The 27,986-nt window shown below is 37.0% G+C and overlaps 1 protein-coding gene across 1 annotated transcript; it reads left to right on the top strand.

The window, feature by feature from the left end:
- The first annotated feature begins 253 nt into the window (after positions 1-253).
- Positions 254-26,930, top strand: LOC146473081 (protein O-GlcNAcase-like). The gene is made up of 14 exons (XM_085118797.1): positions 254-667; positions 792-843; positions 10,343-10,440; positions 11,985-12,115; positions 13,761-13,929; positions 14,995-15,093; positions 17,852-18,634; positions 20,320-20,573; positions 21,820-22,092; positions 22,833-22,937; positions 23,236-23,330; positions 23,739-23,877; positions 24,420-24,578; positions 25,061-26,930. Exons 1-14 carry the CDS (start codon positions 529-531, stop codon positions 25,253-25,255), a joined length of 2,691 nt encoding a protein of 896 aa, XP_084974923.1. The 5' UTR covers positions 254-528; the 3' UTR covers positions 25,256-26,930.
- Positions 26,931-27,986: the final 1,056 nt, after the last annotated feature.

Below are 27,986 nucleotides of genomic sequence, written 5' to 3'. Positions count from 1 at the left end.
TTCTCAGAGAATCTTTAGCGATTTTTTAGCGTCCGCCATCGTGCTGCATTTCATTTTGTAGCTACTTTTATTTTTCGCGCCAGGCCGCCAGTCGCCCATCCCACGCTCTGCCGCTAACATTTTCACTTCCGTTTTTGATTTCTATTGTTAGGAACTAGCCAATCAAATCCTGTGTCCCCAGAGCCTCCTTTCCCTCGTGCGAAGGCCCCGCCGGCTAAGAGGGACAGGAGGCTCTGGGGACGAGAATGAGGAGGCTACTTTTCTTGACACTTTTCTTGCGGATTTTCAAGAAATTCTGAAAAGCTTACAAAAAGAAATCTTCTACTTTCTATATATCTAAATTGACAGTGGTTTGATCCACAGAAATCGTTGTCAGTTCCGTGTTGTTTGAATGAAATTGAACGCCCGCCAGGCTACGCGCGGCGCGGGATATTCGCGGGAGATTGCAAAAACCAGAAAAACGGGGTTTGTGTCGTAACTGCGCATAATCAGATTTGAGCTCTGAATTTTATTTCTAAGCGGGTACCAATGAAGGCGTTATCTGGTCGGGTCCGTATTCTGAAGAATTCTAAACTTAAACTCCGTATAGGATCAAAGAAAAGAGCTGCAATGAGTTCAGATGTGTCTAAAGATAAGAATGAAGAGTTTCTTAGTGGGGTAGTCGAAGGTTAGTGTGTTTTTTTCGGCGCTAATTAACATCAACTTGAACAAAAGATATCTGGGATGGGTGAAGCAGACCTCCTTTTATCAGGATTATATTAAATGGTATTCCTTTCCTTACTTTGTGACAGGTTTCTATGGAAGACCGTGGACTTACGAACAAAGAAAAGAACTGTTTTTAAGGTAATAAAAGGGATGGGGTTGGATTAAAATATGAGTGGAACGATAAGAATCAGATCGGTCGATTGTACGTCCATGTCTCGTCTGTCTGATGATGTAAAACCTTTGTAAAACCCCACTCAAAATAAATAACTTGCACAAAGTGGCTTTACTAGGAATGTAAACAAATCAATCATTACAATATTTAGCTTGATTCCCTGGAATCATTTGGTTGCGTTGAGAAGACTAAAACAACTTAATTCATGGCGTGGACGGGCCTTGAGTCAGGCTGGGGCATTTAATTTCGTGTAGGTTTTGTCGAAGATCTTCGGCGTGGGTTCCAAATCGTTCGGGGCACTGGCGCAAGATCGAAGTCTAGCGTAAAAGAGGCGTAAAGACAGAGTAGACTACTTCATAAATGTTGGCGTGAAGAAAAATTTCCTTGGCCTTTGAAAACTTCTACAGTTGTAGGCTTGGTAAACTGTTGTCATCCAAGAATATCCAGGATTTTTCTCCCAAATGGGCAGGGAACGAAGTTGGCGTGGCGGTCAGAGAAACTGGCACAGGCACTTCAGCGGCCAAACACTTTGCCGTATCTTTCGCGTGCAACATACACGGAATGCACCCTGGGCCCTTAAGTCAAAACAACAAACCTTGTAATGCACTGATCAATTTGAAACTTCAAGGGAGGAATCCATTCAGATGTCCTGCCCTAACGCCAAATTTGATGATCAAACACCCTTCCCCCAGGCGGTGTGCGTCACAAAATTTGACCAATCAGAATGCATCATTTGATCAGTATTTTTCGTGTCCACCAACATCAGTCTGGAGAGGTTAGCCTGTTGAAAATTCCGTCATTAACCAAGTCTGTGTTACTTTTTTCCTGGTTTAAATTAGTTTTGAAGTTAGAGGAACAAATTGGCTTAGTGCTGGTTAAGGATGTTGGCGCTAATTGTTTATGTGCATCTTTAGTGCGCAAGTAACGCACACGCCATGCAATGTCACGCGCAAATTCATGGTTGACGATACACGGAGGAACATGGGGGTAAACACACATGTCGGCCGATGTGACTGCATTAAAAAGATGGAAAAGGGGGAAATTCATCTCCGTTGCACAGTTTAGAAAATGAAAACTTGACGTGAAACGATTAGACAGGGAAGGTTGCAACAAAAAGACCAAGAAAAGGCATTGATACCTGCGGGTATTTTGCGCCAAGAGATTTATTTTTTTATTTATTTATTTTTTTTATTGTTTGCAAAATCACATTACTTACATTACTTACAGTACGGGCTAAATATATCACTAGACAATACAGTATTCTACCTACAATACATGCTTACTGGTTACTTACGCTACTGAACAAAACAGGACTCTACTTACAATTTAATACAGATAGCCTTAAACATAACAGTAACTAGATTACTTACAAACTGCGGGTTACACTACTAAAAAAAAAAAAAAAAAAAAAAAAAAAAAAAAAAAAATTGTGCGTTTTCGTTAATTTAAATTAATTTTAAATTTCCCATTTTTCAACTTTCCATTGTAAGATTAGCGCTGACTTCAATTCTAGAATATTTGGAGGTTTTTCTAACATTTTACATGAGTAGTAATATTTCTGAGTTTGTACAGTAAGGATCTGGAATTTCCGCATTAATTTTGAGTTAGTACTCGGGGGTGGATCATAGTCTTTAAATAGGTACTGTTGTTTAGATGGAGTAAAATTTACTTTGTGCTTATTATTAAACCATGTTAAGGCTTCTTGAAAGAGTTTTTGGCCTGCAGGGCACTCCAGAAATGCATGTTCCAAGGAATCAGCTGAATTACAGAAAAAACACTCCTCATTATCTGCTATTTTAAATCGTTTGAGCTCTTTTTTGGTCACTAAAATACGGTGTAACATTTTAAAGGAGAATTGTCTCAATTTGTTGTTAGTAGAGAGGCGAGGTATATTTTGGAATAATTTTTGCCATTTACATTCTATATCGGGGTATTGTCTGGCCCAAGTTTTTATGGCTGTTGGTGTAACTTCTGCTTTTTCTTGAAAGAGATGATAATAGTCTTTACATTTCAGTTTTGAAAGTTTAATCGATTTGTCCCTAGATAAGTCAAATGTATCACAATCATCGAGAATAAAGTTCATAGGTCTGGGTGTAGAAGCTGCCTTTGATTTGAGGTTTGCTGGAATTGATGCCAGGATTTGAAAATAGTTTAGAAAATTAATTTTTATTTTGTACTTGCGATTAAATTCTTCATAAGTTAGGAATTTTCCATTTTCATTCAGAATGTCTTGAATGTAGTAAATTCCATTTTCGGTCCAACTTTTCCAGAACAGCGATTTACCTTCAATAGTTATGTCTTGATTGTTCCATAAAACAAGGTCACTTTTGTATTTATCTTGGCGATTTAGACGTAATTCCTTAAAGTACTCTAGCATTTCTAAGTAGAAAGACGGTAAATTTTTGTCTAGTTTCTTTATATGATAATTACACTTGAGCAAGAAGTTAAGACCTCCATATTTTTCAAAAAAGCATTTGGAATAGCTGTCCATGCATCAGTAGTTGGACTGTTAAGCAGTCTACCAATCCAACTCAAGCGGAGTGCTTTAACTGTCGTTGCAAAATTTGGAAAGTTCAGGCCACCTTTACTTGTTTCTTGAAAAAGAACTTCCCTTTTTATTTTATCTTTTTTGTTTTTCCATAAAAAATTAAAGAGCTTGGTTTGGACTCTTTTAATAACTTCTTGAGGAACAGTCAACATTGAGGCTGCATACACCAATTTAGAGACTCCTAGAGTTTTAGCATGCAGGGTTCTTCCCATAAGTGTAAGGTCGCGAGACAACCAGATATTTAATTTAGTTTCCATCTTTTGAATTTTTAGATAAAAATTCAAATTGTTATTTTTGTCTCTATCGTTTGAAAGATAGGTTCCTAAGGTCTTAATTGGGTCCGCTGGAACATCTATCTCTAAGGGTTTGGTTTTGTTGTTTTTCAAAGAGCCTATCCACATAGCCTTTGTCTTTTTGCTGTTTAGCTTTAAACCTGAAATTTCACCAAAGCTCCCCAAAACTGACATACTTCCACGTAATGACATCGTGTCCTTACATATTAATGTAGTGTCGTCAGCGAACTGGCTTAGCTTAGCTTCAATGGAATTAGGTAGTTCAATACCTGTTATTTCCGGATTTTGTCGTATTTTTTGTGCAAGAAGTTCTACACATAGGACGAATAATAGAGGGCTCAGCGGGCATCCTTGCCTTACGCCCCTTGATACTCGAAAATAATTAGTCATGTATCCGCCGTTTATAGCTCCGCTTTCAACATCGCTATAGAGTACTGAAATCCATTTTTGAATGTTCAGGCCAAAATTGAAGAATCTTAAAGTGTGATGAATAAAAGGCCATTCTAATGTATCAAAGGCTTTTTCGAAGTCTATAAAGAGTAGTATTCCTGGGACTTTGTTTAATTCGGTAAATTCCATAAGGTCATTTAAAAGCCTCACATTTTGACCGATGTATCGTCCTTTTACGAACCCTGTTTGGTCCCAATGAATCAGTTTGGGCATCTTCGTCTCTATTCTTTTTGCAATAGCTCTAGCCAATATTTTATAGTCGACATTAAGCAATGTTATTGGACGCCAGTTGCTTAAAACCATAAGATTGTTTTCATCTTTTGGTATTAGCGAAATAATTCCTCTTCTCTGAGATATAGACAGTTTGCCTGTTTGAAAGGCTTCGTTGAAAGAGTTGAGGAGGTTCCTCCATAGCAATTCGAAGAAGATTTCATAAAATTCTTTCGTGAAACCGTCATCACCTGGAGTTTTGTCAGGTTGGAAACCTTTTAAGGCATTCAGTAGTTCATCTTTTGTCAGTTCTTGCTCAAGTTCGCTTGCTTCGTCTTGAGCTAGTTTTGGATTTTGTAAATCAGAGGAGAAGCGGGCAAAGTTGTCGTCGAAATTATTGTTCTCGTCTTGTGGGATTCTAGCAGTCAGGAAGTTTTTGTAATAGTTTTCTATTTCTTCATTTATCATGCTTAAATCCGTGATTATTTCTCCGTCTATTGTTTTAAGCTGGGTTATAATCTTTTTCTCATAATTCCGTTTTTCCAAGTTAAAAAAGTATTTCGTTGGTTTTTTACCATTCTCAATCCATCTTATTTTTGATCTGAACATCGCCTCCTTTCCCTTTGTATGATAAATTTCGGACAGGTCTTTTTTAAGGTTCTCATACTCCGTTAGAATATCATCGTCTAGATTTTGATTATTACAAATTTCCTTATCTAGCTCTTCTAACTTACGTTGGATGGCTGTTTCACGGTTTCTCAAATTGAACCTTTTCTTCTTGGAGAAGACAATTGTCATACTTCTTATTTCCATTTTTACCAATTCCCAATACAGTTGACGGCTTTCAATTTCTTTGTATTTCTCTTGAATAGAAGAGTAATTGTTTTTAATTAAATTTATATATTCGTCGTCTTTCAGTAGTGTGTTGTTAAATTTCCATGTACCCGGTCCACGTTTAAATGTTTGATCGATTTCAAGGCTAAGAAAGACAGCTTTATGATCGGGAGCAATTGAGGATCGTGTTTCTGTTTTCTTTACCTTGTTGATTAATTGTTTTGCAATTATGAAGTAATCTATTCTAGACTTTAATTTTTGACTCTTGGTTTCATAAGTATATGTTTTTGTGTTTGGGTGAAGTGTTCTGTAAACATCAACCAAGTTAAGTTCCGCCATCAAACTCACTAAACCATTCCTATAAATTGTTTCTTTCCATGGAAGGCCACCACTTTTGTCTAGATGGCTAAGCGTTGTATTCCAATCTCCTACCATAATGACCCTAGAAACACAGGTTTTAGTTACCAAAAGGTGGGTAATTTTTTGCAGAAATGGAATTTGCAGGCGACAATCCGTTGGTGCATAAATATTGACTAATGATAATTCCTCTGTTGTTAATTTCAAATTAGCAAAGATATACCGCCCTTCTTCATCATTTTCTATGGTTTCTAAGGGAAAGCCGTTTGGTTTCACTAATATACATACACCTCTAGAGTGCTCTGAGCCGTGAGAAAATAATATCTGTCCACCCCATTCAGCACGCCAAATAGTTTCGTCTTCTGTCTTTGAGAATGTTTCTTGAAGGCAAAAAATTGAAGCTTTTTGTTTTTTCGGATAACAGAATATAGCTCTTCTTTTTTCTGCTTTACGAAGGCCACGCACATTCAGTGACAAAATCTTCAAGTTAGACATTGTTTATACAAAACAGTAAGAAACAAAATTCGAGCATAAATTAAGCTAAAGAAAATTATGCCCCCCAAAAAAGGAAACAAAACACGGACTACAAAATAATTGACACTAAACTAAGGCTAATAACAAAAGGACACTAACGCTTAAATTACTCTTCTGGGATTTATCCGCGTTCGTCCGAAAGTGAAAAAAACAAGCTATGCAAAATCCTAAACCTCCATCCGTCATCGAAGCAAATGAAGCAAAATTTGTAATAATATCAGTTTTGTAACGTGATCGACGATCGAGAGGAAGAGAAAGATAAAGGCTGCGGGCATAATAAACAAACTAAGCTTAAGCTACATATGAAGTATAAACTATCAACGTAATCTGCTAAGGTCCGCCTCACACTTAATTTGAGTAGCAGAGCTACCTTCAGGATCTGTTTTCACATATATTGTGCCATCTAAAGTCCAGATTCTCCAGTTTTGACTTCCTTTTTTTTCTCTGACCTTTTTGAACAATTGTGATCTTAAGGCAGTCAAATTCTCGTTGATATAGATTTTGTGAGCTCCTTCGATAAAATCTTCGAAATTTGCCCTGCGTAGCTTTTTCCTGTTCTTGTATAGTCTATTTCTACTGTAATAATTGGTAAACCGGACAATAATCGGCCTAGGCCGAGTATTACCTTTCTTCATCCGGTGTGCTATATCAATATCCTTAGGTTCTAGATTGACATTCAAGCGTTTAGCGAGGTTGAGCACGATTTCCTCTGTATCTTCTCTTTCCTGTTCGGGAATCCCGTATATTTCTAAGTTGAATTTTCTTGAATACTGTTCCAAGTTGTCGTGCATTTTTGTCGCTTCTTCCAATTTCTTCTCTAAAATATTTCCCAGCTCGACGCTTGACTGGAGCTTGTTTTCCAACTGGTCAACTTTCTTCTCTAGTTCGTTGTTTTTCTCGTTAACTGCCTTCATTGTATCTTTAAGCTTCTGGTTTTCTTTCTTCATGTCTTCCACGTCTGCTTGGGTGAATTGTATGCTCTTTTGAAGCTCTTCACAATGTGTCTTTAACGCTTTATGCTCATTAATGAGAAGATTTGTATTTGCTTCGATGCGTACCACAACCTCCCATATCGCTGCTAACGCTGGAACCTGAGGGTCGCTTCTTGATACGCCTACATTGCTCGCATCATCTACAACGTCCGCCATTTGTCGGGTGTTGCCAGCACGTTTTGCTTCTGGCGTTCCCTGCGAATTTTCGCTACTTAAACTGCTCATTTCTTCTCTTTTACGTCTACCGGTTTTCTTCTTCGTTCCCTGGTCTTTCCCTTCCATTTTTTTTATGGTTTTTACATGTCTGCTTCGAGACCCAGACGGAGCTTAGAAGTTTGCGTCCGTCGCCATTGCCGCTCGTCCCAGTCTCAGCGCCAAGAGATTTATATATTTACTTGACTCTTGATATAACAAAATAATTGAAATGCAATACTTTATATAGTCTATTCGTTATACAAAGTCACCTTTAAGCTTTTCTAAGTTTTTATAGTAAACAAGAAAGTCTTACCTTACAAGAGAGCAATTTTATTGATCATCAATCCCGTGTACAATCATTCTCCACCTATTACCCATTCTAGGTAAAGAAATAAGCTTACTTCTCACATTTTCGCTTCGCTTACGGCTATAGATGCATTTTCTTGGCATTGGCTAAACAGCTATACAAGTTTTGAAGGTAGAATAACAATAAACAACTTAAACAATCAGAGTTTTGACAGCACACTCAAACAAAAACATTGGCTCAAGCAACCATTGTGGGCTGTGAATTATGGGATAGATAACCCTGTTTAGGTTCCAGTGCTTCTCCGATCTGTCACGCAAAAACGTGACTTTGGAAATTGGTCACCACAGTGACTACTTTGTCTAGATTATAACTCTTTTAGATGTTCAATGACCCCCAGTTTTTTTTCAATATTGATCACTTTCTTTATCGATTTTCTATGTTTTAGGGAAAAATGGAAAAAATCTATGGGGCAGAAGTTTGATTATTTTCTATTTTTCTGTCCATGTGCCATCGAATTGCACTCTTTGTTTGGCTGTGTGACAATTGCGAATGTCCTCTTTAAAGTGCCCCTGGGACGAAAATTTCATTTTCCATCTTTTTGCATTTTCGTGTAGAATATGACCTTCTTACTCATGTTACTAAATTTCAATCCTTTAGGGCGATTGGAAGTATTTTTTTTTAGCTTTTTATTCGAGATTTCATGGCCGCCATTATTTGGCCTTGTTCCGGAAGTTAAGACTCAAATTACAGGAAGTGACGTCGGTGGCTCAACACGAAAAATTCCACATTGCTAAATTATTTTCATATGGATTCTACTTCATAAACTGTATTCTGCTGTTGCGAACTAAATAACAGCAGAATGGTTTTCCCATTAGAAGCCCTTAAATTAATAAAGAAACTATGATGACAACATTTAAACCAAGTGGATCAACACTCCTGGGAAACTGGCTGGAAGAGCCAATGGGCGAATGCTCGAATGCTATTTTTCTCCAACAAATCCAGGAAGGAAATGTAGATCTCTTTCAGAGAAAAGCAAACTAAAAATGGGTAAATTATTTGCTCAGATCATGTGCGCCAAGTGGCGGTAAAATCATGCAAATTACAAAGTGAACTTGTAGCTCGCGGCCTTACCGGTTCGTTAGATCCATCGCGCGCTACAGAACCTAGGAAAAGAAAGAGCCTACTTGCGGTCTAAATATAGAAAGCGTCCAAAAGCAAACATAAGGGTACAAAAGCTTAATACTACAAGAATAAACATAAAAAATTCTCACCCCTCGATTGTCTCTGAACCACGAATAACTTACTACAGGGTTTGTGCTACTCCTTGAAGTCCTTGAAAAGCTCTGGAATTTAATTTTAGATTTCAAGGGCACTTGAAAAGCCCTTGAAAAGAAGAAATTTTGCTTAAAGTGCTTGAAAATAATGAAATCTGTGGGATTGTATCAAAGTAATTCAGGGATTGAACGCAGATTTCAAAATTGGGGACAGATTATATCCGGGGGAGCTTTTTTAAAGTTGATATTCATGACCAATGAAAACATTTTGAAACAGTGCCAGACAAAGTAAACTTGCTTTGAGTACTCCTTGAAAACTCAGTTTTTAGTGCTTGAATACTCCTTGAATTTTATGTCCAAAAACCAGCACGGACTGTTATTATAAACAAAATCGCCTTGTGTATCAAACAAGAAGCATCTATGGCTGCTACTAGACCCTTTAAATTTGTGGAATTACTTTCTTCAGTGATACTTTTTGGGAAAGGAAGCAAAGTTTGAATGTCCATTTCAGTGCGACTTTATAAAGTCTTACGTTCGGGAGATGTTTACTTGATTGTGACCAGCTCTAGGCAAATGAGCAATTCCACATTTTTACCCAGCACCCTTTGTAAGTGGTGACGCACACCGCCTGACCTTCCCCATAAACAAAAGTTGCAAGTTTTGGTAAATTTTCTATACATTCCTTCGAAAACACTGCAAAGTTTGTGGGGACTCTTTTTAGTGAGCTAATCACTCCCAAAAGCGACATTTTAGGCTCCAAATTTTGTTCATGGATCAGGAACCAAGTGTATTCCACGTTATCAGAAGAAAGGTGTCAACTTGACACTTAAGGTTGAAATTCCCCACCCCACCCAGGTAAAGTTTAAATCCCCCACCCTCTGGTAGGCCTTCTGCATTAAATGCTCTATTTCTTCGGCGTAGAAAATGGTAAAATTCCTGTAGTATTGAGAGGGGGGATGGTGAAGGTTTAAATTGATGGGTGCATAAGTTAAATCACCCGTATATATGCACGAGAAATGATGTGAGAAATAGTTGCTCAGGTAACATTGAAACAAAAGTCAGTCATGATGGAGTACATGTAATTTAAAGGAGGAAAACCAACTCTTGCTGTTTTGTGTATCGTCTTCTAGCCATTGTTTTGGTTGTTCAGTTATTTAGCTTTGTTTGCATGTTTATTACAACTTTGTATTATTTGAGCATTTTTTTTGTAATTGTGTGGTTCCAGAAAATGTCCAATGCTAATAAAAAAGAAAGTGAAAAACCTATTGTGGTGGGGAACCACGCATTCATCCATTTAAGTTTAAAAGTATTTCTTTAATGAGAGAAAGTGTTCTCTTGTTGGAATATAAAAGTATCTTTGACATGAAAGAAAATCCATGAATTTCACTAACAAGTCATAAAAATCTGCCTTTAACTATATAAACGAAAGCCATGTTGTTATAGAGGTTTATCTAGGTTTTTCATTTTGTAGGCTGAAGAGTCTTGGAATGAATACATATTTGTATGCACCAAAAGATGATCTCAAACACAGAGCTTTGTGGAGGGACCTTTACAGCACAGAAGAAACAGGTTATTTCAACTGGTTATTTTGATATTTAACTAAAAACGAAAGGAAGTTCTGTTGATACTAAGGCCTGATTCAGACAATTATCTTTCATGTTGTATCTAAAACAATAAGTTTGAATTTGGTGCAACAAGCTGATTCATTGCATACAGTGCGGTCTAATTTAAGTCGGATTATTGTTCTGCAAAAGAAGATAATCAGAACAACATCAAAAGTTTCTTTTGATGCTCATACCGGTGTTCTTTTTAAAGAACAGGAGATTTTAAAATTCTCTGAGATTTATCTATACCAAATAGGTAAATTTATGTATCTTTTTAAAAGAAGCTTACTTCCAAATTATTTTCGTGATATATTTACTCTTGCAAGCCAGATACATTCTTATAATACAAGAAATTCCAGCCTTTTCTGTATACCTTATTGTCGAACTAATCTTCGAAAATTCTCAATTCGGTTTCAAGGTCCTACATTTTTCAACTAAATAAGTCGTGAAATTCAAAACAGTGAAGGCATCAGTTTGTTTGGCAATAGCCTTAAAAAATTCCTTCTTTCTTAGTTAAATTGACTCTGTTGAGCTACACACCTTTTCTTCTTCTTTTTTTTTTTTCCTTAAAAAAAACAAATTGGAATTTTCATTCAGTACCCTTAACTTGTATGGTTTATCCTACAGTTCCAGGAAGCGTATAGTTTATAAGCCCCCGGCTTCTATATAGGCTTCCTTGCCTTTACCACATTTGATCTTGTAAATATTTTAGTAGGAATATTGTATATTATCTAATGTATTTGACTTTGGCACAGCCTTGGAGTAATGACTGATTCAGATGGCATACTTTATGTCCAACACAATTTGTCAAATCATTTGGGCATGCATTAGTTTCATGCGTGAGTTCATCTTATTACAATTGATTTACAATTTTACATATTGTTACCATACATGCATGCTTTTCAATTTTCTCAAAAAAGAAAAAGTTGAAATGGACTTATTTCTGTTCACCCAGAATGGTGAATCTGCATTTTTTAAGAAACAAATCTGGTTTGCTAATTCCCCCAATTATTAATTCAGAAAACCATTCAAATATGAATTGTATGGATTGTCAATAACTTTAATCAAACACCTCAAATAAGCCAAGTTTTTCCTCTGTTTAATTTTAGATGTTCATTTACTACTACTCTTAGTAATTTTTATTGCACATCTAATAAAAGATGTCCGATATCCCTCACTCCCCTTTTTGTTAAAAGAATTAGTGAAACTGTAGCTAGTGAAAATTTTGGTTTGGCAAGTGAAATCAGAGCTGTTACTAGCCACTCGGCTAGTGAGCTAAAAGGTTAGTTGTGAGCCTTGGCAAATGTCATAAGGTATCATGCCTCTCATAAAGGGTATTGGTTTCTTGGCTGAAGGTCATTGTTCTGTGATAGCACACTTCTCTTGTTAGTTGGAAAGTTACAGACTGAGTGTATACTGTATGTCCTTTAGCAAAGCATGACTGCATATATTATATTATAAGGTAGTGACAAACAGTAGACTAAATTGAAAATTTCCACTCTCAAACAGAAAACTTAAAGCAATTGATATCATCTTCAAAGGAATGTGGAATAACATTCTACTATGCTTTGTCCCCTGGTTTGGATATATTATTTTCAAGCACAAGAGACGTTCAGCTGCTCAAAAGGAAAATGGAACAGGTATTTCAGTTTTAATAGTTTTTATGTAAACAGGTCATTTGCATGTACATGGTTTGCTCCTGAAAATATCTTAAGCGTAGAGTGTACTATTGGCAGGGGGAAGTCAAGAGAAGGCAATATACATGAAGGGATACATGTATGTGGATATGGTAGTGTGTTAAAACTCACTCTTGACTGCCCGTTTTGTTTTTCAATGTTTGGCAGCACTGTGCTGTAAAAATGTTGAAAAACTTGGCAAGCAAAGTGCCAACGGTCAAGTTATTCGGAAAAAAAAGTATGATTGTGTAAATCCAATAAGGGACAGTGGAAAATGTTTTCACTTGTCCCCAGAGATTCAAATGACAAAAGGTATGGCAGCCATATATGGTGTACCTGACAGAACAACTAATTAAAAATCTATTGTTCTGGTGCACCAACATTGTCTGTGATGTTAAGAGAAAACAGTTCATTCTTTTATTTTTTATGTTTGTTACTCCAGAAGTGGAAAAGCTTCAAAGATGTATGTTTCTTTTCTTTTCTTTTGTTGGAGCAAGCAATCCATTGATGTATAACAGACCAGTATAGATTAGCAACTGCCATCAGTCAGCCAGTCCATTGCAACCAAAATAAAGTTGAGAAGTTGAGCCTTAACAATTATTTTGAAGTATTATTTATGTGGTATCAGATTTATGCTAAAATGCTGCCTCCATCCACTGTTCCAGTCAGGGTCTGTGTGACAATGTGATGCTGTGGGTTTTTTTTGCTGCCACTGAACTACAGGAGACCATGAAACTAGGTTTATGTGACAAACATCCTGCATACACTCTATTGTAAAAAAGTTGTCACCTAAAAAGCATAAACCATAAATGATAAGACCTGACAGTTTGATGGGCAGTGTTCATACAATAACTTCATTTGCATAATAAGTGATTTACTATTCTCATTCTTTATGATAAAAAATGTAGTGCTGAAAAAATAGCATGCGTTACGTGCAACTAATTTTGGTTACCATCCGTCGCAAGAGAACAGAATATTATGGAAGTGAAATTTTGTATACTTATACCCATAAAGCCGTTGGGTCTCATCGTTTATGGTAACTTATGCTTTTTAGGTGTCAACGTTTTTGCAGTTGGCTGTATACTGCTAGGATTTGAATGTCAATGAGAGGATAATGCATGAAATAAATGTGATGTGATAATTTTTTCAAGCTTGGTGAATAAATGATAGATGTCTACGTGACAATCTTTGGTGATTTAACAATTTAGAAAGAACTGTGGTTGAGTTGGTTGCATACATTTAGGAGCCTAAAGCTACTAACAGTTATGTACATGTAGGAGGGAACAAAACTATTATCTGTATTTGCTTACTCTACACTGGCCTAATGGTCCACAAGGAACATCAAGATGTCTTCCAGATTTGAAGGACTACATGTACTTCTGTTCACCCTTGTGTATAGCTTGCATATTTGTAAGTACATTGCACAGTTTTTTCTGCCAAGATATTATTACCTAAGTGCAAGTCCCAGCTGAGAAAGCCTTATACCAGGTGCTACTGTCAAACATACTTCAATGTTTAGTATAAACTGCTTTTATGCTTTAGTCAATAGCTGATTATAGTCAATGAAGCATTGCTGATCACAGATCATTTTCTTGTCAACTTTCATCAGGTTCAAAAGCTTGGTTGTATGGCATTTGCCTTGTTGTTTGATGATATTGATCCACAGTTACATGGTGCTGATCTTGAGGCATTTCAATCATTTGGTGATGCCCAGGTGGAAATTACCAATAATGTCTATAAACACTTAGGATGCCCAAGCTTTCTCTTTTGTCCAACAGGTAACATCTTTATCTTATCAGGTGGAATTATGATAGAATGAAAATGCTGAGAATAAAAATAAATAATACTTACCACATACAACCACTGAATTATACTCACCAAAGGGCAGGACAGACTGGGAGCAATAAACTTGGAAAGCACAAGCTTTGGCAAGTGAACAGATGCAAAATGAATTGATGCAAACATGTGAGGTGTAAGAACATAGGGGCCCCCGCAAAATGGAATGGCCGCCCCACACGCCCTGGCCATGCTGGCACCGCTGACCAGCACTTGCCTTGATTTTAACTTTGTCTAAATTACATTTTGTACTGCAATAATGTTTAAAAATGTGTGGTGGTTTTATGTGTGAAGAAGTAAATCTTTTTGGTGTAAATAGGTTACAGTATATCTGGTCAGTGAAAAATTATTTAGGTACCATAAAATCCTGGTTATAACCCCCCCCCCCCTCCCCCATGCTTACAGGCCCATCTATTTTTAAACAAAAATTTTATTCCAGTTATAAACCCCTCCCTTCCTCATATAGTCCCATCTTTATGAAAAACACCCTTCCCCCCCCCCCCACCAAAAAAATAAAAAATAATAAATAAATAAATAAATAAGAAAGATATGGTATTCCTTTATAAGTATTTTATAAGACAGTATTAACGTGTTGCCTAATAAAATCATATTGTCAGAACAGTCATAACTAGTAGAGTACGGAACAATGATTTTTTACATAGATCTGAGATCAAAGTCGGATCTTGTTTTGTTATGCTCTGGTTACAGTTAAAGTTAGAGTTTCAAATTTGGTCTTGTAGTGAAATATAGTATGTTTTGTTATCAGCTTGTTTCAAAACATTTTTTTTATTCCTTACAAAATTGTAGAAACCCAGGGCTTATAACCTGGATTTTACAGTAACATGAAAGGCCCCATAACTTCTTTAAATTTGAATGTGTAATAGATCATTTTTAGTTTTTGAAGGGTGATTTAAAACAATGCCATCGATGGGCATGGTTTATTATATTACTAGTTAACAGAATGGGGCATAAAATAATTTACTCATTTTTCTTTTGTGTTTGTGTAGAGTACTGTGGTACAAGAGCTGTTCCAAACGTTGAGACATCAGACTACTTGATTACCTTGGGAAATAAACTTGACCCAAAGATCAACATCATGTGGACAGGTCAGCTATTTTTTTTGTGCTATTATTTGCCCTTTGTCGTTTGTTTTGATTTTTCAATTTGTGAATTGTTGTCAACATGTACTGTTTCATTTAGCAGTGGTGGTGAAGGACATTGATTCCTGATTCGCTTGGTTGAAGGTACAGTTACATCTTAGTTTTTTCTTTCCTGCCAGCGGGCTAGCCAGCCTTTCAAGATCATCATGGTTTCATGTGTAGTATTAGAACTTCAATTGCACTTAACAGTTTAAAGTTCTTCTGATCTAATAACAGTGACAATCAGAGGAATTTTGAACAAGGTAATGCCAAAACAGTCATCATGACATAAACTTCTAACTGAAAGATAAGATCAAAGTAAACAACATAAACAAATTAACCAACTCCAAAATTTTTTTCCATAAAATAAAGTTATTAAACTAACAGCATACATGCAGAACTATTTTCCCTGTATTTTTTCCCTTCTCATATTAATTCTGTGATGTGAAAACAAGCGCTGTTTAATTGAAACTGGAAACATTAAAACTAGTGCTGGCTGGATTTGTTCAGTTGATCATTTTACTGCTATTTTGGAGCATTATTCATGCAATTGTCCAGAGTACGTGTAAACGGAAAATAATTGTTTCTCTTGGCTTGCGTTAATTCTCTACCTCTCAGAGGTAATGAGAAACTGTCTATGAAGGTTTGAATTTTTTGACTCAACTTGGAAAACAGGGGATGTAAGTTTGCAAGTCTGTTGTAAATGATTCAGCACAGTATATTCCAGGTTTGGTTTGTACATTGCAGTCTGACATTCTACAAATGCGTCATTTTGTCAAAAATTGTGAAAGAAAAAAGAAAGACAGAAAAGGAACAACTCTCAGCCTTTCAAGTGTTGGAAATTGTCCAAACATAATTCTTGGTGATTTCTTATCACTGCACAAAATCTTTACTCTTTGCGTGTGAACAGACAGTTATAATTGATAAAACTGCATGAGTCATCTCAAAAATGAAACCTGAAACATCCATGTTCAGTCGTTTTACTCTAATGGCTGTTGATGTTTTTTGCAGTTGTTGTGATATTCGCAGATCTTCTATTTTTATTTGGCTTCCCACAAAAACTACACTTAGCAATACTCACTTTGTTTATAAGTGATTGCTTTTCCAAAACTTTAAAGTTTGCGTTGTTTCGATTTCTAAAGGCTTTTACCACTTTTTGTTATTTTTCACGTGAAAATACATCTAACTGCAAAGCAACATATGGTAACCTACAACAGTCAAACAAAAGTTTTTTTGCAGCATTGAAGAGACATGCCTCAAGCTGATTAAATCAAACCATTCGCCCTTACCTTGAACAAATTTGAATGATCCGCATAAGAAAAAAAAAAACAGTTTCTGGTTCTACTGTCTCAGTAAAATCTTGATTAAGTTTCAGGGTTTGCTGTAGTCAGTACAGAGTTATATTATTTGTAACAATTTGTTAATACAGAAACCTTTTAGTTGTGATGGAGTGGTTTTATTTAATAGCAAAAGGATAGTTCTTTTTTAATGTTGTGAGATACTTGAAGCATAATTCAATTTTCAGTGTTTGTTCTCTCTTGTAAGCTGGAAATAGATACAGGTCGAGTTTTCCCCCTTTAAATTTCACGTTCCTCAGAGTGATAAATGTGACAGAAGTGGTTGAAGGGAAAACTCTCTTCTGTACCTTGCTTCCACTCAAAATGTCCCTGGGTGTGAAGAGGTGTGTTGACTTCTCCTGTCAGTGGAGTTGCCGCAACAAAATTGGATAACAAACTTCTGACCTCTCTCATGTTTCCAGTTACAAAAGAACAACAAAGATTGAAAAAGAGTTATTGCTTTTGTGTTATAAGGCCATTAGCAGTCTCCACAACTCTAGCAAAAAGTATGCAGTGAAAGACAGTATTCATTTTGGTCATGCCAAATTCAGCAAAATTTGCATTGATGTGATAGGCTTCCTTTGCATAATGGCCTTGTACATTTTGTGTTGTGTGTAACTGTGATGTAGTTGTTTGTTGTTAGTACTGTCAGTGAGTACTTTTTAGCTGTTTTGTGTAGTGAGTGGTAACGTAAAACAACCTATCCTCTAGAGGTGAAGAGAACATGAGCAATATAGATTTTCTTTGAAAAGATTTTGTCATTTTTTGCACCACAGAGTGAGATTCGGGTGCCACAGATCAAGGTTAGTGCCAAACAACACTCACAGAGTAAAGGTTTTGTGCTTTCCTATGTTCAATTAAAACTAAACCCTTCTTAAATTCAATGGCCTTTTTGGTTACTGTAATTGGCTTGCTTTATTTGATGTAAATGTTAGATGCACAGACTGCATTTACATGACCTAACTTTGAATATCTTTAAAATGAATTCACTTGTCTCAAATACAGTAAGGCTTAAGCTCACTGAAGGTTGACGCCCTGGTTGCAAACTATATTTTTGGCCAATTGTAAGTTTTGTTTGGACTTTTGCTTGACAATAACAGAAAGCCTTCAAATTTGAAAAATATTTCATCACTACGAACAAACTTCAGTGGATTTATGCTTTGCATCCAAAAAAATATGGTGCCATCTATTTGCATGAATTGAAAATGAGTTGGTTAGTTTTTTATTACTGCCAATTTCCAGTAATCAGTTTTCTATCTCAAAACAAAATGCTGGCTTTGGGAAGGAAAGACTAGACGTTCCTGTATATAGCAGCCTGTGTGTCTGTGTTCTGTGTCATCGCACCCATCACAGCATTTCCCTCATCTCGTTGCTTCACTTGTTTTTAGGTCCCAAGGTAGTTTCCAAAGTGATTACCACTCAAACTATTGAAGCTGTGACAAACGTGCTTAAACGGAGACCTGTCATTTGGGACAACATTCATGCAAATGACTATGATCAACGGCGAGTCTTCTTGGGACCATACGATGGCAGGCCAGTTGAGCTTTTTCCCATGTTAAATGGTGTTCTTACAAATCCTAACTGTGAGTTTGAAAGTAACTTTATTGCTGTACACACCCTTTCTTCATGGCTGAGAGATGCCTCATTGATCACTGTAGAAGAACCAATGAGTATTGATCCAAAAGCTAGTAGCTCTGCTGAACCTATGGAGGAAGATCCTCTTGCTAGTGGTGAAAGTAATGAAAATGACTCTGCTGATGGTAAAGCTGATCAGGGAGTTTCTGAAAACTTCAATGCTAGTGAAAGCGGTGACAATGAAGTTGTAAAAGTTGAAGGTGAAATGGACACAGAAAGTGGTCAATCACTGAGTGAATCTAAGAGTGCAGCTCATACAGTCTATGATCCTCAAAATGCTCTGCGAGAGGCAGTTTCTGCCTGGCTGGAAGAATTCTCAAAAGTGAAACATGCTACATCCCGAACGTATGCTAAGAGTGGTGCTTACAGTATGACAGCAGAGGTCATGCCAGTCCAAGTGCAAGCTCCCATGGCAACATGCACAAGGTCAACTACAAGTACCACTGGTTCAGTTTGTTCACCAGTGGTGACTCCTTCACCAATAAAGGTTGCAAAGGAAAACAGCAGGAAAAAGCTGAACAGCACTTTGCCACCAGGTACATCTACATGTACTTATTGTGTCCATGTTTTGTTGTCAGTAAAACGTATTACAAGAAACTGAGGTAAATTAAATGGTTTTCTACTTTCCTTGTCATCACAAGGACAAGGGATTCATAAAGTGATTTGCTTAATAGTGATTGGATCGTGTTACACTTGATAAATTTGCCCTTTGGACTAGCTGCCCCTGTGCTATACTTGGTAAAGGTCTTTCCACCGTTTAAACTGTTGAGTACTTCTTACAAGTTATTCTTTTGATTTACCGCCTCAAAAAGGTTGGTTCGCGTATTTCTAGTAGAGTCTTAAATTTACGTGTGTGGCCGCCATTTTCAAAGAAAGCCTTTATTTCTTGGTCCCAGGTTGTGGCTTTGTGATGTCACACAGGTAGGGATGAGTCGGTCCCCTCCCTCCTGACATACGTACAGATAATAGATTCTGACTGGGCCATTTTTGTTGAAGACAATGAGAGCAATACAGGACAAAAATATCCCTCATGGGAGTAAACAGAATTTAATCCAGATTTAATTAAGTTATTCATTGCAAATTGTGGCTACGATAAAGAAAGGAAAAAATGATGATGAAGAAAAAGATACACACCGAAACCTTGACACCGTCTGACCTGAGGGCTTCCTGCATAAAAACAATTTTTATATCAAATAATCCAAAACAAATTTTTTTAAAATAATTGTTTGTCTAGAATTGGAACTAAAATATGGAACAGCATCCCACATGATATTCGAAAACTGTCAAAACATAATGTTAAGATAAAATTACAGGAAGTTCTACCTCAGATTCTGTTACTTGAGGATGCCTACATTGTATGTTGACATGCTTATATTTCTGATTTCCAGACTATTACAACATTCATAATTTATAGCTGCTTCTTTTCTCAAAGCTGCTAGTGCATATCATATACTTATTTATGTACTTATATATTTTATAAAATGTAATAAATGTTATTACTTTCAATCTCTCAAGTATTGTACTGCTTCATTTCTTTTAGTGTGTTTATGTCCCCAATATACTAGATATTACGTTTTCTCTTTCACTGCCCACCTCAATAATTTGCTTTTGCTACTTGTGCATCCAGTGTAGTTAGCTAAAAAATTGGTAACTGTATAATAAAGATTGATCACTTGATTTGATTGATTGTTATGAGAGACGTTGCGAACCGCTGAAGAGTCACTCCAACAAAGTTGGTGAGAGTATTATTTTACATACATGTACATGCTGCTATACTCTGTGTTGTGCAGGCTTGGCCATTACACCACAGTCACTATCAAGTAGTTAAGGATGCAGTGTGGTTAAGTGGCTTTCAAGCCCCTCTCTGGTCACCAGCTGGAGTTGTTTCATGATAGACCTAAATTCAACTCCTCATGTATGCTTGTAAAATAACCAGCTGGTTTGCCTCCTGCCAGCTGGGACTCTTGGTTTGTTGTGCTTGATTTGCGATAATTTTATTTGTTTCTGGTGTTGTTGTTGTTGTTGTTTATCATCCCTGAAAAGCCCTTCATGGGAGAGGATGAAGGTGTAAGAATGATGGAGTAATATCACATGAAGTCTTCTTGGATCAAAAGAGTGTACAGTCATACTAACAAATAAATGTTTTCAAAAGTGGTGCATCAGTTTTTGATAATAAGAACTACATTACTTATTTGTTTTTTGTTTCTGTCAAACGATGTAGAAAAGAAACCAGAAGAGGCTGTAAAGAAAGAGCAAGAGATGCCAATGGATATAATTGAACTGAAAGAGAAGCCTGCCACCACACCACTGAATGCTGATGATCTTCTGCTGTTAGTGGATTTGTTCTATCTGCCATACAACCACGGTCAGAAGGCCAAGCAGATCATAACTGATTTTAAATGGTTGAAGTTCAATGCTATTAAAGAGGATTCACAGGAGTTTATGGAACTCACTGAGCAAGAGCAGAAAACTAAGGTGAAGAAACTTTATATGCATGGAGAAGTGTACATTTCTCGAACTTTTGGCTGTGCTTTTTTAGGGCATGATTCATTTTTCTAGAGTTTCCAGAAATTTCAGTTCAAAACAGAACAGATCAGCGGTTGCTTTTAGAGGTGGAACTCCCCTCTAAAGTACCTCTTTGTCATATTTTCTGGTCCAAAACTGCGTGGATCAGTTCCATCTTGGAAAAGTTAGTGTTAGTTGCATTCCGTTCGTCACCATACAATTTTTGAAATTCCTTCTGAAAATTTGGTTAAATGACTGTGCCCTTAGTTATACATCAAAGTCCAGTTGTGGGAAATGTGTGTTAACATAATGCAGCAATGTCCTTGACACACTGACCAATCTTTACTGTTTAACTTGAATATTCTGTCATCAAGCCAACCAACCAATGTGAGAAAAAAAACAAGGCAAAACCAAGTTTGCTCGATCAAGCACGTGTGTTGAAAAAAAACTGATAACCTATTTTTCAAACATGGCCATAGAATCTGAACACATACTAGTTTTGGAATGTCTATCGTGAATCCTGTGACAAAGTGTACACAGAATGTAAACTGGAGAGTTATGGCACCAATACCTCTAGAAAAATTGTACATGATTGCTTTTTACTGATATCTGTTTTCTGTCTTCTTTCAAATAATGGTGCAAAAAATTAACAATAAATATTATTGGACGAGGTTGAGCAGACCTTGCAGATCAATTATTTGCTTCAGCTGATCTGCTCACCACTGACAAATCATGATATTTTGCGATGACCCAGTTCGATAATTATTATTGTTTTATCATTGGATCACCGGGTTTGTTTTTCGTATATTATTTTGAAAAGCGGTAAGGAAGCGCCCCCTTGCAGGAGTCTGCCATTTTCACACTAAAGCGTGGTTTCAATTTTGCGCAAGCAGAATATTATTTGCAGCAAACACAGTTGGACAGTATTGCACGTGAGCATACCATTATTTGTAGGCAGTTATTTGCAGGTCATGTGGTTTGCTCTCGGCCAATGATAAGGTCTTGGAAAGTTAAGTAAATCTTCATTAAGAGTTGTATGTTTGTAACAGCAGTGATGATGTTCAACCAAAATACTAAATGTGATTACTCATATATACGCTAATCTGAGCTGTTGCATATACTATGTGCATTTGAATCTTTGACAATGGCACCTTAATTAATATTATTTAGGTAAGGTTTAACTACTTAGAAAAAAAATTGATGTTATGTGTTGCAGATAACTGAGTGGAATGAGAAAGCTGAGAAGTTTCATGAAATCTGCCGATCTGTAGGGGAGATGTTTGTTAGACTAACTGAGACATCTAACAGGGCCCTGCTGTATGATCTGTATCCATATGTGTGGGATGTTAAAGAAGTACTGCAGTTGCTGGATACATTTGTGAATTGGCTGAGTACCAAGAATAAGAGGAGAAAACAGAAAGAGCAAAGCTTTTACCCAGAAGACCCAGAACCATGGGTGTTTAGAGGAGGCTTATGTGGAGAGCTACAGGTATGCTTCAAACTTCCATCTGGGCATGACTAAGTCTTATTTTTTTTGCTTTATTTCTTGGAGAATTCAGTTGATGAGCAGTGGAAATGCCTTGCATGCATAAACAGGTTCACAGGAAGGTGTCATGAATAGTTCTGAATACCCATCTGAAGAAGTAATCATAACTAGCTTTTTTTGTTACTAACATTATTACTTTATGGTGTGATACTGGGCAAAAACATTTTGCTCATTGCATAAAAAATTTCAAGAAAAAAAGAACAAGTTTTATGTACACCACTGTATTTAACCTTCATGCACTTATTTGATATGAGAGTAGAATAATATTACTGTAAACTGATGGTAAGTAATTATTGTATTTACATGTAGGTGGTGGGTGGATAACCACAGAACTTATCTTCCTGTTGAGTTAGGAGGCAGCGTGGTCAGGAGGCAGTGTGGTTGAGTGGTTAGGGCGCTGGAGGTCCCTGGTTCAAGTCCCGCTCTGTCCCCTAGTTTGAGTTGTTTCTTGGTAGCCTCAAGTTCAACTCCTCGGCTGCGCTTGTAAATAGCCAGCTGGTCTGCCTCCTGTCAGTTGGGATTTTTAACCATGTTATTTTCAATTTAAATTATTTCCTTGTGAAGTTTAATGCTCGGCCCCACTAGCATTGGTGCTATAAACACTGCCAAGAGTAAATAAAAGGTTATTTATTTTTTATTTTTATTTTTTGTTTATTTTATTACTGCTGTTAATTTTTTCCCAGCGTCTTTTACCTATTGACGGCGGCCATGAAGTTTTTAACTTGAGAGCTCCTGAAGTTCCTACAACATGTATCTACACAATCAGACCATACCAGCCTGAAGATGAGGTGCAAATCCTTCTTTAATACATTATATGCACTACTATATGTGGCTCATTTTTGTCCAGTAAAGTAGTTTTTGGAAACATTGTGAAAAGTGGTGCAGCTTTTGGTGTAGTATTAGTGAAATGTTTCTTAGGTTTTAAGAAGGAAATGTTATATTACAGCTGGCATGTTTGTTTTCATTCACAAGTGTCTAGAAGTTTGTTTTAAATGATAAGTTAAGGGTTTTTTGCACAACAGATTGAACACGTTAGACATATTTAAAATAGTGATTATCTGTTAATTTTCTTTTTTGTTAAAACAGAGGTCACTGTATGAAATTTGTGTGTCAACTTGTGATGATTGGCAAGATGGACATGATTTGTTTCCCTGCAAACAATTCAATATGGCAGGGGACAGGTTAGTTAAATAATGGTCTAACTTGGTTTGAATGTGGTTGGTATATATGCAGTACACTTAAATCATCTTTAGAAACATTATCACTCTTTTGGCGTTCATTTCAGTTTGGTTAGCTTCAATTATTTGTGTTTAGTTTGTGCTCGCTAAGGGCTTATTCAGAGGGAACATAGTTTGGCATAACTTAGGTCTAATGTACAAGTTTAAGGTTTGATTTATGTGGTTATGTGATTTATGTCACAGGACTGTACTGTCTAAATCGGCCTTTTAAGAACATTCTGGCGGGGAATTGTTTGGTTGTGGTGGTGATATTTGATCAGTATCAGTTTCTATGCATTTGACTGTACCCTAGCCTCTATAGCAGTTTCAATCATCAAAACCTGACTCATTTTTTTTCTGTTCTTGTTTTAGGTTTGTTGGTCCATATCTAAAGATCTGTCCTGAACATGTGTTTGTAGTGGAGGATGGTGATGGCCTCTGTGGGTTTGCAGTAGCAACTTCTGACTCAAAACACTTTTATGAGCAGTTTAAAAAGCACTGGCTTCCAGAGGTATGTACTTGCATGTCTTAAAAGATCATTCATTTTACAGAGGTTGTTGAACATTGGAGGACTTCTTCAGTTTCAATAAAACCATCTTTTGGGGAAAAAATCGGTAGAATCTTTTGCAAGAGAGCAGCATTGGACCAGGTTCATTTATCGAATCATAGAAGGGAAAATTACAATGGACAAAAACATGCAATAGTTAGTACCCATGGTTAAAAACATTAAGTACAGTATTCTATTATGGGCCTAGCAGCTGATAAATGTCAGTGAAAATGTTCTGTTGTAAGCAGTATAACATATGGGACTATGATTAGTTTAAACGTTTGTCTAAGAAATGAATTGTAATAGGACTAGGTATCTGGTTAAAAGAAGTTTTCTATTACAAAAGTTCATCTGTACGCAATCTTTGCTTCTGCAAACTTCAGCAGAAGGTTACACACACTGGTCGACACTGTACAGTTTGTGTGATTCCAGATTACTTGGGAATGTGTTATTGATTGGCTAGGAATTACTCTTACAGTAGTTGTACTGTAACATTCCTTTCTTAGGTGCGCAAGAAATACCAAAAGCCGGAGGGAGATTCATCAGAATGGACCTATGCTGAACAGCTTGCCTGTAGTTTCCACAACCCGATTATATTTCTTCCTCAGGACTTGTGTACAAAGTTTAGTGCGCATGTTCAGATCTATCTTCTGCCTCGTGCTCAGGTATGTTGGTGAAATATTACAATGTAAATACACAAGGTTGGCACTCTAAGACATCAGTCTTCAGAGGAAAATGATGAGGACTGGCAAAGGTTTAAAATTTTGTTGTTTGTTTGGCTGGGACCAGGAACAGAAAATACGGTCAAACCCCGTTATTGCGGACACCGTTGGGACCAGAAAAAGTGCCTGTATCACAGAGTGTCCTTATTAAGCGGATTAATTTTAAGGAAAATGTGTGGAACGGGAGCAAGAAAATTATCCGTAATAACGAGTGTCCGTAAAGCGGGGTTTCACTGTGAGTGCTGCGAGTCCATACAGTAGTTTTACTCATTCACCTTCTGTTTGGGATTTTGTTGCGAGTCTCATGCACTAACTGACGAGTGAACCAAGTTTGCAAGACAATGCTTCGAAATCCTGCTGGTGAGATTGGGTTGTATTTTTCAGTGTGCAACACTCTTAAACTGTTCTTGTTTCTCTTGTGACAGGACCTTGGCCTGGGTAAGCGTCTTTTAGCGTGTGTTCTCTCTGCGCTTAAAGCTGAGGATTGCACAGGTGTACACTGTGAAATAGCTACCACAAACAGTAACGCACTGGACTTCTATACCAAATTAGGATTTTACAATGTTCCGCTCAAAGAGCCAGCACCCCCGGACACTGTCATCTTTGGCAGGACGTTTTAAATACATTTTTTGTTGTATTAGTGTAGTGAAGTTGGAATATGTCGGTAAATATTTGTTTTTATGGTTATTGTTGTAGGTTTTAGTTCAGTTTTTTGTCAAGGTTGCATAGTGCCGGGATAGTGGTACAAACCACTTTAAAATGGACTATGTCACTGAGGTTGTTAGTATTGTAGATGTTAATTCAACTGTATTGTAAAGCGAAAATACTTCAGAGACGAATTTTACGGATCTACGGTCAGGGACAAAACATGACTAAGCAAGACCTGAATCATGTATCGTAGCCGGTAAGGGAGGACGTCGTTTGGGGTAGGCCCCATTCTACAGCTGACAACGAAGGGTTGGTATAGTTATGATTTGGTATTGCATGGGAGAGGAGTTGTGACGAAACGCTACCTGAGAGAGATGTTTGCTTGGAAAAAAAAAGTTTAATTTGTCCCTGATTGTAGAGACAACGCGTGAGTGTTCACGTGATTTGCATTTATTTCAATATTTTCGGCCGTTCGTAGCCTCCAAAAAAAAAAAAAAATAATAATACAGTAAAGGAAATTTATTTCAACAACAGAATAAAAAGTATTTAGTGAACGAAGCAATTTTGAATTTGGAAGAAACACAAAATGTAGATCGATATGTGATCGACTTTGAGGATCTTTGGAAAGCCATGACATCAGGTTAAGGGTAAAAATCAAGCAGCGACCACACAAACGAAGGAAAACTTTAGTTGGCGCCGTTTCCTCCTGTTTGAACCATCTCTTTTTCGTTAACTCTTCCCCCAGTTTCTCTCTGTTGTACAGCATATACTCTGCAATAAGAGAACTCTTTTAATTTAAACTTTGAACCTTGAGATAGGTGAACATTCTGGTTGGTGTAGTGAGCCCGAAAATACGAATACAGGTAGTTGTAAAAAAACTTAGAGTAAATTAAACTAAACTTTTACTGGATTAGATTGAAAACGAAGGGCAGTGCAAAACCTTGCCCTGAAAAATGCGTGTTCCACGGGGGTTTATTTTCTTGAAAAACTTTTATGTGCAACATTAGGTCCATAGTATTAGTAAAATTGTCCAAGAAGAAACGTTAATCGTAGCTTTTAATTCATTTACCGAAAAGGCTAAAACAAAATGTTCATTTTTTAAAATCAAATTTTGAGATTCAAGTGGAAACAGGCCTACTTTAGTCAGCTTCAGGGAAAGTACTAAAAATGTTACACAGCACGTAGGTGATTTCGATTGCTCGCTCTGTTTCATTTGAATGGTTACTTAGTGTTGCACTCCTGCTTGAGGGAAAGGGTTTCACGACCAAAATCGTTCAGAAATAAACAACCTTAGCCTGTGTACCCAACGTTTGGAGTAGTCAATCGCGCACTATTTTGTGAGTGATTGGAAAGAACACTGGGGAAGCTCTTCCCTATCGGCAACCTAGTTTAAGTATGGCAGGCGTTAAGTTTTCTTGCGGGATAGAAAACCCGTAAGTGGTTCTTGTTGGGTAGAATATCGTTGACTCGAACTCCCGTAAACTCAGAGCAGTTCTGCCAGGTTTGTTTATCCGTAATTTATTCCGCGCCTATAACTCTGGCAGTTTTGCTTTGGTTTTGTTATTGCACTGATTGTCGTTCGAGTCAAGGAGGTTCTTCTGTTGAAACTTGAGAGAAGAAACGAATAAAAGATTTCGTTTTTGAAAATCTGTGTTGTTTTGGGTTTGGGGAATTCTGTTCAGTTTGTAACTCCATTTCATCAAATTTGAAATCGTTATGTTCGCTAGATAGTGACTTCAATTGGGCAAAAATTATAAGTAAGTGCGGTTTGTGTGTTACGCTCATGCACTCAGCCGAGCCTTAAGCTGTTACAGGCAGGAATTACTTGAACGTTTTGGAGGTCCACTGAACTAAATAGAATTCGATGTTGACATACCCGTATTTAAATGGTTAAAAGTCATCATGTGTACGTTGTATTAGAACAAAACTAAATCATATACTAAGTACTCTATGTAGTTACGAGGATTAGTTCTAAAGAAACTGTGCTGCTTGGTCGGTGGAGAGTGCTAATGCACTCCAATCTCTTTACGGTGACCAATTTACCTTACAAACTTTGTTGATAAAACCAAACATTCGTTAGTCTATGTAGTATCGTGAATTATTAAAAATTGGGTCATTGTATTATGCAATTCCAGGAATTTGATTGGCTTAGTGGCCATGGTATATGAACCATTATACCATGCCCGAGAAATAGCGACCACTCAGTAAATTGCCTTCTGGTTGTTCTTGCAAAGCGAAATCAGCAAGATCTAGCAATACTTCTTGATTGTTTGTAATAAAGCAACGCGCCTCGTTGGCTATCTGTCATTTCATATTCAACGCACACTTGTGGAATAATTGTTAATTATACGTGTAAGCTTGAGGGTACATTTGCAGCGAGATCGACATCGTTGTACTCTTGGCGCCTCTGATCTGGTTCCTGTTACCCACCCAAGCTATGGCCTGAAGTGAGTGAAATAGAAAAATTGGGTACTCTGTGTCCAACTCTTTTCGACCGGTGTATATGGGTTATTTAACGACCCCTACAAAATTTACATGAGAAGGTGTAGGAAACAAGACCAAAGGCTTATGTCGCAGGCCGTGGCCAATGATGCGACCAGTATGATCTTGCCCTGGGTTAAATTTAATAAAAATTTTACACTTGTAGTTCACAAACTGGCCTTTTGGTTAAACGTGTGTGTGCACACAAAAAGAGACTCGATG

The sequence above is a fragment of the Pavona decussata genome, unplaced genomic scaffold, assembly GCF_977016875.1.
Source record: "Pavona decussata unplaced genomic scaffold, jaPavDecu1.1 SCAFFOLD_95, whole genome shotgun sequence".
Classification (NCBI taxonomy): domain Eukaryota; kingdom Metazoa; phylum Cnidaria; class Anthozoa; order Scleractinia; family Agariciidae; genus Pavona; species Pavona decussata.
The sequence above is the reverse complement of the archived record's forward strand: the minus strand, read 5'-3'. Positions and strand labels throughout refer to the sequence as shown.